A 15,608-nucleotide genomic window follows, 5' to 3' on the forward strand; every position below is an offset into this window, starting at 1 on the left:
GGCTGAGTGGGGCCAGCAACGAGGACCCTGGCTGGCAGGAGCCCACGGACGGAACTCCAGACCAGCAGCAGGCTGAGTGGCAGTGGGCTGAGCCATTCAGCCCACTGCTGGTCTGGGGTCCCAGCCGCCGGCCCCGCTCAGCCCGCTGCCAGCCTGAGTGAACAGAACCCCAGGCTGAGCAGGCCAACAGCGTAAGACCAGCATTTTAATTTAATTTTAAATGAAGCTTCTTAAACATTTTGAAAACCTTGTTTACTTTACATACAACAATAATTTAGGTATATAATATATAGACTTCTAGAGAGAGACCTTCTAAAAAACGTTAAAATGTATTACTGGCGTGCGAAACCTTAAATGAAAGTGAATAAATGAAGACTCGGCCCACCACTTCTGAAAGGTTGCCAAACCCTGTGATAAGAGTCTTCAAATGTGTTAAGGGCTGTTATAAAGAAGACAGTGATTAGTTGCTCTCAATGTCCACTGAAGTTAGGACAAGAAGCACTGGGCTTAATCTGCAACAAGGGAGACTTAGGTTAGATATTGGCTTCCAATGGAGGTTGTGGAATCCCCGTCTTTGGAGGTTTTTCCCACCTGTCAGGGATGGTCTAGGTTTACTTGCTCCTGCCTTAGCGCAAGAGGCTGGACTTGATGACTTCTTGAGGTCTCTTCCAACCCTACATTTTTATGATTCTATATTAAAACAATAGTACCTGTCTGGAGACCAATAAGCTGGCTTCCGTGATAGCTGTGACTTCAGATCATGGCACGTGCTGGAGTGTAACGGCTGATGTGATTAAAAAAAGGTAAGTTTTAAACTCAGAAAGGATTGCACTTTCCTCTGTCCCTTGCTATTTGGGGTGTTCAGTATAAACCTATGCGTATTTCATTTTTAAAAAAGTATTGCTGGTCACCTTCTACAACAAAGATTTTGGTTGTACAGAAGTTAGGAGATTGAGTTAAATTTCCCAAAACAACCTTATCTCTGCTCTGGTATATATGATCACATAACTTGTATGCACTGACATGACATGCTACATGACATGCTACATGACATGCTTTTATATGGCAGAATAGAAAATAATACAATTAACGTGAATTATGCATTGTAGAGTTATGTTTATGTACATTGTCTTACTGGCAGACCAGTATTAATAGTCATGTAATGGGCAAGGGTTACAGTTGTTACGGGGACCCGAAGCTTTCATAACTTGATTGTTCGCACATTTTGCTTGCGGAGAGGTTGAAGGGATTATAGGTATTTGCAAATAAGAGGTTAGGAGCAAGAAAAGAAAGTTCAACCAGAACTGCAAGAAGAGCAAGAAGATGGGCTGTCGTTACAGAATAGTAGCAGCAATATAGTCTTCACTGTTGGATATGTTCTGAAGCGTTATGCAGCAGACCAGGGTTTATACCTACTCCTGGTACCTCACTCATTGGTGTTCCAGTACTAACTGCATTTACTAGCCTAACAGCCATGCTTCCATGGACTACCAGTCAGACCACATAACGTGCTGGGCCTGCTCAATTCTTGTACGACAAATAAGAGCCTGTGTGGTCTGCAACTGCTATTTCTAGAACTACTTGTTGTTCTTAAAATGATTGTATATTCAAATGTAAGTGACACGTAATCTTTCCAGCATCTGCAACTTTGAACATTTGTAGCAGCACAGTTTGGTGCAGGTTTCTGAAAGTTCTGCTTGGACACTCTGCTCAGTGCTCTTAGACACACAAAAAAGTCTTTGTCCCCAAGGAGCTCACAGTCTAAAAGACAGATCAGCCAAGAAAACACTTAGAATATTTTTATAGCAAGAGGTGGAAGTGGTGATAATGATACACTGATGTGGGTTATAGTTCATGATCCTCACAGAAGTGGTGTTACACCCCCACAGACCCGCTCCCCCCTGGGTAACAGAAATCTGTCACAGAAGCAGGGTTTCAGTGAAGAGATGGGATGTTCAGATGGTGTACACTCAGCACACTACCTTTTACATACATTTCCAGAGTTTTATTTCCAAGCTAAATTTTCTATTAACAAGGCAAATCAGGAATTCCTCAGCCACCAAGTTTGAAATATGTCAACAAAGCTGGGGCAGAGTTTTCAGGCCACCAACAACAACAAAAATCTGAAAAAATATCTCAAAAGCTTGAAAACTTTGTTTCTCCCAGGAAAAACACTTCCGGGCTCAGACCAAGTCTAAAATAAATGAATTTTTTTTTAAAAAAAAGTTCTACTTGAACTGAAAAGCGGGTTTATGAATGGAAGTGACATGAGGCGCGAGCTGTAACTACCACATTCCCAACTGTGGAACCTCCCTTCCTACTCCCCCTGCAAAAGAGATGTCCTGTCTGAGGGAGCCGTGCTGCTCAAGCACAGGGTTTTGCAAGCTGATGTGCTTCCCCCGCCACTCCAGTGTGTCCTGTGTGTGCTGCGCTAGTTCTGTGATGGTCCCTTCTAACTCCTCTCCCTGTTCGCCAGTATTGTAGGTCTCTACAGTGAGAGCTGCCTCACTGTCATATATGCTGAGTTGCTTTGAATTCTGTGAGTTATGAATTCTCCTCGTCATATAATTGGTGTTGAGTTACGGCCTTTCCCTGACACAGGCATTCCTTCCTTTTTAACTACGCAGGTGTCTTAAGCCTCCAGCTTTGATATTCAGGCACTTCTTGGTGCATCTGTTCTCCTGACATTCTGTTAGAAATGTTGTTAATTATTGGTGGACATGTTGTTTCTTTAAAAGTGGGCTCAATTTCATATTGTGTCTCCTCCCTCCCTCCCCCCCTCGGGGATGACCGTCTAGCTCAGAGATTCTCAACCTTTTTCTTTCCGAGTCTTTTACCTCTCCCCCCGTGCCCCTCCAACATGCTATAAAACCTCCACAGGCCACCTGTGCCACAACAACTGCTGGTTTTCTGTGTATAAAAGGCAGGGCCAGTGTTAGGGGGTAGCAAGCAGAGCAATTGCCTGGGGCCACAGGGGCCCCCATGAAGCTCCATTGCTCTGGCTTCAGCCTCGGGTGGCAGGGCTCAGGGCCCCAAGTTTCAGACCCGTACAGGCAACGGAGACCTTCTAGACCTTATTTTAAAAGCTGACATTTATCAGCCAGAGATAATTATTCACCTGTCTTCACCTACTGTCCTGGTATCTCATACACTCAACATGGTGTTAGAGTGAAGCCTCTGCAACTGAAAACCTACAATGAACAGGAAAAACTCAAGAGTAATCTTCCTCCCAGTAACTGTACAGCTCAGTAACTGCTTCTCCCACTGCCTCAGTCTACTCCTGTCTGTTATCTGTGCTGATGAGGGACCGTACTCATCTGTAGACTGTTTCCCTCGTTTCTGCTTCTCCATTTCTTGTATTTTTTCTTTTCTTTTCTTCTTGTTGTTTCCTTTCTTTCTCACTCTTATGCTTTTTGTCCTCTGCTTGTCTTTTATTTCACCCCTTTCCTCTCCTCCTTCCTCTTTCTCCTCTCCTCCCTCTTCCTCATTTGGTCTTATTGAAGTTGAGCCCAATGCCGGGACACCACGTCGTAGACCTCTCTCCTTCTGCCCTTGCTGTGCCCATGAAGGTAACGTAACCTCACGCAACCTCTATCCCCCTCCACCCCAGCTGGATTTTCATAGCAGCACTAGTCAGCTGGTGACAAAAAAAATCTATATATCCAACCTCCAAATCCCTTCCTGTCTCCTACCCTCGGTCTCAGTAGCAACCTCTGTAACAAGCTTGTATGAGTGTGCAATTTTTAAAGGTACAGTATCCTTTTTTCTGTTTTTAACTGGGGAAGGGGTAGTCTCAAGGTCACCGGGACATTGATTTGCAGTGGCAGCAGCAGTATTATACGCAAAAGCTCCTGTTTTCATTTGGTGTATTTGATTTCTCTATTCTTCATCATAGGTGTCTGGGAGACGGGGCGGGGGATGAGGGAAGAGAATCTCCTTCCATAAACGACTGTTTAATTTGTATGGATGGATTAAAGGAATGCTGTGTCCTTACAAAGACCGGTTTGCAAAACTTCCCTGAGCTTTAAAAAACCAACCAACCTAAACCAGACTGGTCTTCCGTGATCCATGTCTTGCTGAGTGCATTCTTGAATTTGTCCCAGATGGAGTTTGTTATAGTAGAGTTTCCATTGCCAAGGCATGGGGTAGGGGGTGGAATGTGATCACAGCGTAACTTTGCTAACCACTTACTCTGCTTTCCATGGTGCTCTCACATCAATTGTCCGCCTTCCCTCCCCACCCCTCCCACATCCCTCTGCTCATTGGCTGTTAACAACAAATACATAAATACATACAATCTATTTCATGGGTCAGTAGCCAGGTGTATTTGGCTGTTTCTTAGAGGCATTTATTTTACATCCTGGCACTGGAAAGAGTGGGGAGACTTCCCAGTGCTTTCATGGCTTCATTGCACTGGACATCTGCATGTCTAAGCTCCCCCCTCCCATGGTCACCTGGGCATATTGTGCAGAGAGGTTCAGAAAAGAATGCTTGGAACTGAGCAACAGATTGGTATAAAATCCAGAGAGCCAGAATCTGTTATGGGGGATCGGGGGGTAGTATCCCCTAAACATTTACTGTTTCTGTGTTTCAGTAGCAGGTATTTCTAAGCAGGGAAGCTGCTGCTTAGCAGGAGTTACTGGATCTCCCATTTGACCTCAGTGTAAGGGCTGGTTGGAGCTAGGTATGGAGGCAGGGCACTGATATGAATTTACTGGTCATTGGAGTGGCACATATTTCCAGCTTTCTCAGTATTTGGAATTTAAATAGAAAACCTTCTGTTTGGCCATTTCTGGCCTCCATAAGACTGTGCTTAAAAGAAAGAGAAGCTGCTTTTAATATAGATGCTGAGTGTCCATAATGTATAACTAGGCAGAGATGTCAATTAATCTAGAAAGCCTTGTTAGTCTGTGGAGAGAGAGGAGATGACTTTCAGTCATGCAGCTGGTAGAGGCCTGCATTATAAATACCAACAGGTGCTCTGCTCAAATCTCTGCACCTTTGAGCTCATTTTGAAGGCCCCCTCTTGAAACAAACTCCATGCAGGCAGGCAGCTGCCCAATTATTTGAGTGGGTCTTCCTGCAGGCAGAGGGAGGGTTCTCCCCGCATGTAGTTCATTGCAGGATCAAGGGGCCCAAAATAGGAATTACCTTGGAAGAGCTTCTATGGTGTAGTCTAGGGTCTGAGGCATATCTCAAATCACTATAGAAAGTTCTGGAGAACATAGTGTAGCAATTTAATCTGCACTACATGTGACACCATTGAAGCCTTGCCTGTGGATTATGAGAAAAGGAGGCAGGGTTGTTTCTTTTAAAATGGAATTTTAAAAAATTAGTTCTGAAGTGGGTTCTCGCTCTCTCCTTTTTATGTTAGCAAGCGTAGCATGGGTTTCTGTGTGTGTAGTTCTAATGCTGCTGAGCAATTCTAGGAATAACGTACTTGTAGGATGCAGTGAACTGCTGTTAATAGATGCACTAGGAGAAGACTCACCAAAGAGAGTGGAGATGTAGCAGGAAGGAACCAAGGAGAGGAGAAATCTTCAGCAGATGAGCCAGTGAAAAGGAAGGGTTTCAGTAGAGGTAGGCAAGGGGCCACTCTTAGCCAATAAAAAAACTGATTCAGTTGATGTGACTGAAGGACAGGAGGGTATAACATAAGGGATACAGAGGGTTTGTGGGGGAGGTGGGAAAGGTTCCAGTCAGCATACATTAAAGGCGGTAACATGGAGGAGGTGCAAAAACATGGTTAAAGTTCAAGTTCGTTTAAGGAAGGCTAAATAGAAGTGAGCCACTAAATTATGGGTTTACCATAATGAGAAGAGGAGGGAGGAGCAATGGCAAAAAAGGATTCAGAATGCATTGATCCAAGGAGGAGAGAATCCTTCAGGAGGTGACACCTACAGTTCTGTGCCCTCCTCTTCCTGTGTGCTGTAGGCAAACTAAACGGACCCGGCTTGGGAGTGCTCTAGCAGCATCTTGCTCGGCTTTCTTTGCACATTTTGCCCCCATTTTTGTTCCTGGCTGTCGGGCTCATGGGGATGGCAGGGCATCATCCTGAAAACTTACAAAGTTTCTCTCTTGGCAGGCATGGGGAAGAAGGATGATCCAAAGCTGATGCAGGAGTGGTTCAAGCTGGTGCAGGAGAAGAACGCGTTGGTGCGCTACGAGTCTGAGCTGATGATATTGTGAGTGAGCAGAGGGCTTTCTGCATGGGGTAGCACAGCTTCAGAGATCAGAGTAGCAGCCGTGTTAGTCTGTATTCGCAAAAAAGAAAAGGAGTACTCCAATGAAGTGAGCTGTAGCTCACGAAAGCTTACGCTCAAATAAATTTGTTAGTCTCTAAGGTGCCACTAGTACTCCTTTTATTTTAGCTTCAGAGATGAGATTACTCACAGGTAGTACTGGCAGGGCCTCCCTCCAGCACTGTCTTGGCTGTGATGGTAAGAGGCCAGTAATAAGTGTTCAGATAGTGGTGTTGGATAGAATGCAGTTCCCAGCCAGTAAGTTAATAAAGGTACATTTTGGAAGAGTCTCTAGTGCAAAAAGAACTCGTGATGAGTGGAAGCACAAAAGGTTTGGTAAGTCCTAAGTGTGAATGTAACCAAAGGTTTGAGCCCTCCCACAGTCCTCCCAGGCGTGTTCCGTACAAAGCATCCCTTGCTTGCAGGCTCATCCCCAATCTTTCGTCTGTAGTTTTAGTGGCAAGTGGTCGTTGGGGGATGATTGGGCAAACTGTTCTGTTGGTGCAAGGTCCTTGTTTGAATGCAGCCAAGCAGCCTGCATTCCTGTCCTTTCTTTAAATGGGTCCTGTAGTCCTCACTTCTCTGTCTCCAGTGGGACCCCATAGCCTTCCAACTGGGCGCAAATGCTACAGCTCTTTTCCAGCTTAGGAACACCAGAGGCTTCCATAGTGCTTATGCCCCAAAATGCACTACATGCTACTGAAACGAGTTTCTGAGTAGGCAAGACTTGACTTTGGTGTTTCAAAAGCTCAGTGTGCTCTGGGATGCTACTACCAGAGAAGCCCCAAAATGCTGCTCAGATTGGAATCTGAGGAGGCAATGCCCTCAGTCATCCATTACTTGGCAGGTAACTTTTTCTTCAGAGTGGGATGTAGCAGGAGGGAGACTTGCACAGAGGTAAAATGTGGCTTGAGCAATAACTGCAGATGCATCTGCTCCTTCACACTGTATCTGTCTTGGATTTTAAATCCAGCTGGTCACAGTGTGAATAAGATCAGTCTGAGAAAGCAGATGGCCTGGTTGCTGCCCAGCCATGTGAAAAAGGGAATCTGTCTCCACAATCTTCTTCTCTTTCTCTGTCTGCCCACTCCAGTTGAAGACTAGTGATGTGGAAGCATTAAGATTACATTTTAATCAGGAAAGAAACGGCTACACATCTCCAGTGTTGTTCCAAAAGGAGTCAGAACAGTGCTGAAGCAGGGGTCTGGGAAGGTAAATACAATAGGGTGGGAGGAGAGTAAACACCAGAATGTTTTAATTTGCTTAAGTGGCAATCTGTGTGGTGGCTCCTTGCCAGCACAGCATGCACCATCGGTTCATTCTTGCTTTGTTTCTCCTTTCAGTGCTCGAGAATTGGAGCTGGAAGATAGGCAGAGCCGGTTACAGCAGGAACTCCGGGAAAGGATGGCAGTGGAAGGTAAGGGTGAAGAGGAACGGCAATCCATGGAGTATGTTCATGTATCTCTTTCCGGTCCTAGATCCTTTGACACTTTTGACTTTTTCTCCAGATCACCTGAAAACAGATGACGAGCTATCAGAAGAGAAGAGGATCCTGAATGAGATGCTAGAAGTCGTGGAGCAGAGAGACTCTCTGGTGGCCCTCCTTGAGGAGCAGCGGCTTCGAGAAAAAGAGGAGGACAAGGACCTGGAAGCTGTTATGCTGTCCAAGGGCTCTAGCTTGAACTGGTCCTGAGCTAACATACTCACCTCTGCTGGTCTGTGCTATCCAGCTGGCCTACGCTGAGTTTGCCAGAACTACCTGGATCGAGAGATCTTGAGGGGGAAACCTTGTTAAGGGTTCTGCAGCATGCAGGAATTCAGTTTGAAGCACCCAGAAGCCTTTTGATAATTGGGTTTGGTTCTAGAGGCTTGGGTCCCGCACAACGTCTGCAAACCAAGCTGAAGACGATGGCCTGAGATTGCACAGTCTCTTTGGGTCCTATACAAGGGGCCATTCGCATTTTGTGATATGAGGGAAAGGGGTAAACTTTTTGTAGAGAGATTTATTACCTTTTAATGAGGAAAAACCCTTAACCAAACTGGATTTGCTGCAGTCTGATCTCTGTCCCTTTTTCCACTATTAGCATTTTTTAATGAGAGGGAGAGAAGTGGATACCCTCTCCTGAAAACCACAGCAGCCTGTAGCAGTTCTTGGGGGAGTTAACCAGCTAAAGGAGAGCTACTGAAGCCCAGAGCAGCACCTTTGTTTTATTCTTCCTCACCACCAAAGAAACAACCCTGAGGCGAGCATTATGCATGGGTGTGAAGGAACATTGGAAAGAGAAAACTTTGGTGGTGTTTGTTTGAAACCTCTTCTGCCCGTCCTGGCTTTTGTGGAGACAAGGGCCTCAGAGGACACACTCTCTCTCTCTCTCTTACTTTCTAGTTATGGTTATGAGAAGAAGAATAGAGAGAGAGTGTGGCGTTCTCCCCCACGTTGCTACATGCTGGACAGAGAGCTACTGCTGGTCTCGTGTCTTCATGGCCACTGTTCAAAGGCTAATACGTTTATCTAGTTTGTTTTTTGTTGCGACCATTTTGACACTGGAAAATACTGACTTTGTGGGACAATGGTAAGTGTTTTGAGGGGCGGGGTCGTCAAATGGCATTCCCTAGCTTTTAAACCCAGAGAGGGAGCCACCTCTGGGTGAAACGTTGTTGAGACTCTTCAGTGTTTGTTCGGTTTTTTCCTCCTCTATTTCATTTTTGCACATCAGAAATGAAGCTTAAGACCTGCCTGGGCCCTCAGTCACCTTGACCCTTTTATGTCAATTAACTTATTTTTTTAATACTTGAAAGAAGATTCATTTTTGTACCTTTTAAGAAACAAATGGACAAATGAGTGATAGGTGTGTGCCTGCTGCATCCCACAACCTCTGCTTCTACATCACAGGACTCTTGTTACTTGTGGCTATTTATTAGTATTGTTATTAATAATGTTACTGTTACACTTCTTGGGTCTGGGAGGAGTGTGTGTTTTAACTCTAGGAGAGCAAGACACTACCGCAGATTGGTCCCTGCTTTGTATACAGGGCAGACTTCCTGGATTCACGTATGCATCCTGCCCTAGCCAAGTCCTTTTTATGATGATCTCCTGCACATCCATGGAGTTGTGAGAAACCAGTAGTGTTCAGAGCGGATTTTCCCTCTGAATCCCAGATTCCCTGTCTCTGGACTAACAAACCTGTAATTTATTTAAATACCGTTAATAGTTTGTAACAAGAAAACCAAAACTGTGACCTAAAAATTCTCCCCCACCAATAGCTCTCCCTTCCACGCCACGTGAACCCTGCCACTGTAAGAGCTGCCTAGAATGACTTCCAGCTTAGCAAATGAGGCACAATTCTTTCTGCATCTGCCAAAGCAGGCTCCTTTCTGCTCCGCTCCCAGAGCTGCTGCCTTTGATCCAGGAGGGTACCCGTTGTACTCCTACTTGCAGTAGTGGGCAGGACATACACTGAGCAATCCAGCTACCATGCTGGGAAGGACTCTGCAGTCTGTCACCATTTGGCAGACTCCAGAAGTACACTACATCCTTAACCCTTCCTACTGGGCATAGGGCGTGATGCCATCCCTCTTTAACTTTGAATTTCCTAGCCCCGTTTGTTTTTTGTCACATCCTTAGCATGATCCATTATTAGTGTGTTTTTCTCTGGGGTTTAACAGCGAAGGAAGATAGTTAAGCTTGCTTCCTCCGGTATCTGAGAGCGTGTGTCCCATTCCCAAACAAATCCATGCAGCATCATTGAGATTGTTAATGCTATAGCCTGGTGGTGGAGCAGATACACAATCAGTGGGGTCTTTCTCATTTAATCTTCTGCTGTGTCTGAAAGGGACTCTCCCTTCTGCTTTGGGGGGATTCCTTGAGTTACTCGCTTCCTGTGTTCATAAAGGACATGGAATCTTGCTTTTTGGCCATCTGCTCTCTCCAGCAGAGTCCTCTGGATTCCTGTGAGAGTTTGGAGGAGCCCCATGTCTGTTTTCTCGACTTCGCACCGCTGTTAGGGACCCATGCCATGCCCACTGTACTTCAAGCAGAGGAGGAACGGATAGGTCACTCTCCAGAGACCATCTGCAAAGCTGTTTAGTTGGCTGTGGAAACATATCTTCTCCCACCCGACCCCAGCCCAGCTAGCAGGGGCTGAGCAAGCTGTCTCCTGTGCTTCCTGCCCTTCACATCCCAGGGAGTATGTGACCACAAATTAAACCCAAGATCTAGCAAAGCAACGCAGAGAGCCAGCCACTATGTTACTTAATAGTGTTCGTGCTAGGTACCCAGAGCAAAGTTCCAGTGGAACGTCTGAACATAGACCTTCACCTGCCTGTGTAGTGAAGGGGCAAGCTGTAGCTGCAGAACCAGCAGGGAGAGTTTACACGCACTGTTTTTGTGGGTTGCACTGCAAAAATGGTGACTCCTACCCAAAAAAACCCCAAAATTTAGGGTGGCTCTTGCTGATTGTTTTCCTAAACCAGCCTTGACCCATTTTAATAGCGCACACTGTCTGAGGAACACAGCTGGTTTTGGACTGGAGATCATTAAATACGCACTGCAAATGAAAAAACAAAAAGCTACCCTGCCCTCCTCATTTATGCTGTATAAAAAGAGCCTCTTAACATAATATTTTTTAAATTGCTGGTTGCTTGTTATAGAAGAAATATGAGGTTCACACTTTTCTCTTTGTGCTGGGGGACTTGAATAGTGATGTCACACAAGGCTCTAATCTGACAACAGCCCTCCCTGCCCCCAGCTAAAAGGGGGGTGGGGAGATGCGTGTTCTTAAACTCTGCAACCCTTCAGGTCTCACTGGCCTCAGAGGAGAAAGTGAGGACCTAATGCACATGTAAAAACAAGAAAAAAAAGAAAAACAATTTAAAACCAAAATTGAGGCTTGTTTTACCTCATAAAAACCTGTAAAGGGCACAATTTATATTTCCAGTTCAGTTAAATTTTCAGAAAATCCATTACATAAGCACTAGTTTTTAATTAAAAATATTTATTTGTTAGAATGAAATATAGAGACTCTTGTCACGTGAAACGGTCTGGGTGCATATTTTCAAACTGCCTTCTTCTGCAACTGCATCTGAGTAAGGTGTTCTACAGAGCTATCCGTTGGGTAGGGCGAATCAGGGCAACTGCTCTGGGCCCCACACTTTGGGGGGCCCCGCGGGCCACTACGATTGGCCAACACAGTCATGGAAGAGATGAATCCGTCACTTCCGCCTCGGGCCCCGCACCCTTCTAGGGACGGCCCTGGTGTTCTAACTCTTTGAGCTAGTAGAGTAAATAATAACACAACTGTGGCAATGTGCATTCAGTAATACGTGCTGTCTTGAATGTGAGGGAGACTAAAGGCCTTCAGCCTTGGAGTCTATTAGTACAAGTGCGTGCCCCCGTAGATGGTACTAACCAGACCATGGGCTGGTGAAAGCTGAGTTTGGAACCTAAGCTCCATGTCTATTCCTTAACTGGCTGAGACTGGGAACGTGCAGGAGGCAGAGTACTATGTCCCTGGGGAGGAAGGAGTCCTAGGCTTCAAACAGCTCGGATGTGGAAGGAGGACAACTCCAGCCCTGGGCTAGAGGGACAGGTTCAACCTAATGTGAAGCCCTAGCCCTTGCTAGGGAGAGGAAAGAATAAAAGAGGAAATGGGGGTGAGGGGGAGTCCCCAACCAAAAGAATTAGTTATTTTATTTTGGGGCAATACAAAACCAATTTCCAAACAAAAACCTCATCTCATGGGAACGAGAATATCTTTTAACATGGATTCATTTTTAAGTAATTCACCAATGACTGTAAAAGCCACAGGGTCATGTCCTGGGCTTCAACCCCAGCTGCTGCCCCTGTGATAGGTGGCCTGAAGCTGCTCTTTAAAAAGAAACTCACATTTCAGATGAAAAATGGATTTGGAAGAGGGGTAGGGGTCGATTTGAAAAGCAAACTGCATTGACTAGTTATAATCCTTTAGGGTATCTCTCCGCTGCAGGGGGGAGCATGCCTCCCAGCCCGGGTAGGCAGACACAGACTAGCTCTGCATGAGCCAGCATGCTAAAAATAGCACTGTAGACATTGCAGCACAGGCTACCCACCCAAGTACAAGCCAGTCCAAGCCCGGTGGCTAGCCCCTGCTGCCACCCTTGCCGTAATGTCCACGCTGCTATTTTTATTAGGATAGCTCAAGCAGAGCTAGCGCGTGTCTCTACCTGATCGGAGAGGCACCTTCCGACCTGCAGTGTGGACATAACCTTAGTGCCTGATCCTGCAAACAACATACTACTGGGCATAGCACTGACCACTGTGGGGAGTCCCTTCAGGGGGACGCCACATGGTAGTAAGTACTATTCTTGATAACTCTTTGCAGCGTCGGGCACTTAGATATTACAAAATGTTTCAAGCCAGCTTCTAGAATCCCTGTCACTTGTTCAGTTTCTCCAACACATGGGGAATACCTTTCTCAGTAGCACCTGCCCCTTTGATGCTGCATCTCCGCTGGGATCTCGTGATGACTCAGAGTAGGGCTGCATGAGTTTCACTGTTAGAAAGTGCCAAAGCTGGAAAGTTTCAGAATTGGAAAGTTCTAGAATATGATAACAAAAATACAAATCTGTATAAGACTTACCTTACACCTTGAAGCTTTCCTGTATTTTCCGATGGCAGTGCTGATCTCTTCAGCCCTATGTTAATTCATCCTGGCTTCTTTTTTGTTAATTAATTGTTTTTCAGTTCTATTTGAGATATTTAACATTTATTTTTTACTCATTTACTCTTCTTCCCACTGAACTTAGGATCTTTCTTATTATACTCTAGTCTTCCAAGAACAGCTCCCACCTGAAGCAACGTGATTTCAGAGTTGCATGTCAGGAATGTGATCTCTGTTGGGAGCACAGTACCCAGGGTACAGCCCTGCCTGCTTTGGGCTGTAGCATGCAACGAGCTCCATGGCTTTTAATTTCCATTGTCTGAAAGTGAGCATTAAAAATAGACCTTGATGGCAGTATGCTTAGCCCCTGTGGTCAGTAACAAATGCTCCCTCCCACCCCATTCTCATCCAGTAATCCAGCCCTCCCCAGACAGAGTCTAAATTACAACAATGCAGGAATAAATAGGGCCCTAATGTTTCACTAAGGAAAAATTCCTGATATCCTTTTCCTTTTTAATATTTTTTTTGCTTGTTCATGACTGTATTGGTATAAGAAAAGTTGCTATGGTTAAGTAATTCTGATTTTATATGCATGGCTGATGCATTGTGCCCTGATTCCTTTGACTAGTCTTATAAAATGAAATTAAATAATCCCCATCTTTGAGAAATGGCTCCTTCTGCTACGGGTCTCTCTGCATCAGAGATGTTCCCTCAATCACTAGAAAGGTTAAACATTCATGAACTGCCCATGCAATAATAACTCTGAATCTCAGAGGTAGAACAGCAAGAGAGCTCAATACTGGCTTCATACTTCCTAATGCACTTTGTGGGCTGAGCTGAAGAACAGCTGGGGCCGGCTCATGGAGTGGCAATGTGTGCTGCCTGGAGTTAAGTTCCCCTGTGCCTGGGATGGGGTTCCCCTGAAAGTACTGGACAGAGTCAGACTCCCCTGTACCTAGAGTGGGAACTGACACCTCCACTCTAACAGACAAACTAAGATGAGGCCAGCACTTGTGCTCAGGGCTGGGATCAGGTTGAGTGCAGGGATCATCCTTTCAGAGGTGCAACTCAGGAGCCTGTCCTTGTACACTTGTGAATCGTGAGAGTCAATGCAACTTGGTGAGGCCCAAACCTACTGAAGAGCTGTGCTTCCCTACCTATCCCATGCCTGCTCTGGAGATCATTCCACCAGAGGAAAACCATGCAAAGGGAAAGACATGAATATCTTTCAGCTCTAACTTCCAAATACACTTTTGTCTTTTTAACTTAACCAAAACCCCATTTGTCCAATTGGGGCTGGAGAGTGGCTCTTCTTGTTGCAAACTCCATTGCTAAGCATATCAGGATAGGATTATAGAGCAACAGCAGGTTTTAAAACAGTCACATGAATCTGTTTTTCTCTCCATCTGTCTCCGCATTTCCTGTAAATATTCGTTTGTGTGTTGGCTGTACAAACACCAATGGATCCTCTGTTCACCCTGGCGGTCAAAAAATGAGATTTGCAGTGTCCAGGCCTCCATCAGAACACAGTGCTTGCACAGAGCTAGTTAGCATGTTTGTCTGCACTCTGTGGTGGATTTTAATATTTTTATACATCCTAATCAAGAACATTTTAGAGCATTTGAAAGGTCTAGATTGCATGATCTGGAGCAGCCGTTGGTTCCATTTTTTAACAGTTGATTCTAAAACATTCACCACCACCTCTTTGGTTAAAACTTTTAAAATGAATTTTTGATTAACTGTTTACATCGGCTGCTGATGGATAAGAAGCACTGCATAATTTAATCTCGTATGTAAAAATATGAAAAGCCACAACATGGCTCTCAGGAGTTGGAACTGTTACCATCTGCAATAAAAAGAAGTCTCTAAGTATACCATGAAACAGCCTGTATATAATTCATGGGAGAGATCACTTCCTCCTTGACTGATGTGCGATAACAGAAATTAAATGCTTTCTGAATGTTCCTGCTTTTGGAGATGCTTAGAATGGTGCTATATAGGAAGTGGAGTTGAACAGACAAGGATGTCATGAAAGGTGTAGATGTGAAGGGGAAAATGCCATGCCATGCTGTGATGGCACTGCAGTAATTTAAATAATCTCTCACTCTCTGTCTGTCTGTCTGTCTCTCTCTCTCTCTCTCTCTCTATATATATAACGTATGTATATGTGTGTGTGTGAAGTCCAGTCCAATTGAAGGGATTTGCTTTGGCACCTATCCCTTGGGATATGAGTGAACGCTGATATTCAGACTGTTCAAGGCTTTTATAGTTGGTGAGTGTGGAGTGTTAACAGGAAAGTGTATATCCTACGCGTATAAAACATCCAGCCTGTTTTCTTCAGTTTGGTTGTGTTTTATTTTTTGTTTTTTATGCACACTTGCTTTGTTGGCGTTGACATTTTAGCACCTCAGGTGGCCAACTGAACTAAAAAATAAAGTCATTCATTATTTTTTTTCTTTTTGTTGCTGGAGTTGCCATTTGTTTCACTTACTGTTTGTTTGCTTGTTTCCATGCTGGACTTCAAAAGGGGGAATAAAGGAGCGTGAGAGGTTGATCCTGTCATGAAGGCACAGGGCTGGGTGGCAGGAGACCTGAGTTCTGTTCCTGTCTCTGCCATGGAGTTATCTTGTGACCATGAGCAAGTCACTTATCTTTGTGCCCCAGTTGAAGTATGTGAGGTCTTTTGACCTGAGATACAACAAACAAGTCTGCTGTTCTGATAAAGCCA

General features: G+C 44.9%; 1 protein-coding gene across 4 annotated transcripts in view; it reads left to right on the top strand.

The window, feature by feature from the left end:
- The window catches only part of MICAL3 (microtubule associated monooxygenase, calponin and LIM domain containing 3), a 243,358-nt gene extending 228,024 nt beyond the window's left edge, over positions 1 to 15,334 (top strand). For 2 of the 4 annotated variants that reach the window (XM_073319697.1, XM_073319708.1), the window contains 4 exons: positions 3,504 to 3,569; positions 6,086 to 6,185; positions 7,586 to 7,659; positions 7,751 to 15,334. In XM_073319697.1, the coding sequence (XP_073175798.1) occupies positions 3,504 to 3,569; positions 6,086 to 6,185; positions 7,586 to 7,659; positions 7,751 to 7,935 (425 nt within the window). In that variant the 3' untranslated portion in view covers positions 7,936 to 15,334. The remainder of the gene's footprint in view (positions 1 to 3,503; positions 3,570 to 6,085; positions 6,186 to 7,585; positions 7,660 to 7,750) is intronic. The other 2 variants (XM_073319780.1, XM_073319771.1) reach the window with 1 other exon arrangement.
- Positions 15,335 to 15,608: the final 274 nt, after the last annotated feature.

The sequence above is a fragment of the Lepidochelys kempii genome, chromosome 1 (genome assembly GCF_965140265.1).
Source record: "Lepidochelys kempii isolate rLepKem1 chromosome 1, rLepKem1.hap2, whole genome shotgun sequence".
Lineage (NCBI taxonomy): Eukaryota > Metazoa > Chordata > Testudines > Cheloniidae > Lepidochelys > Lepidochelys kempii.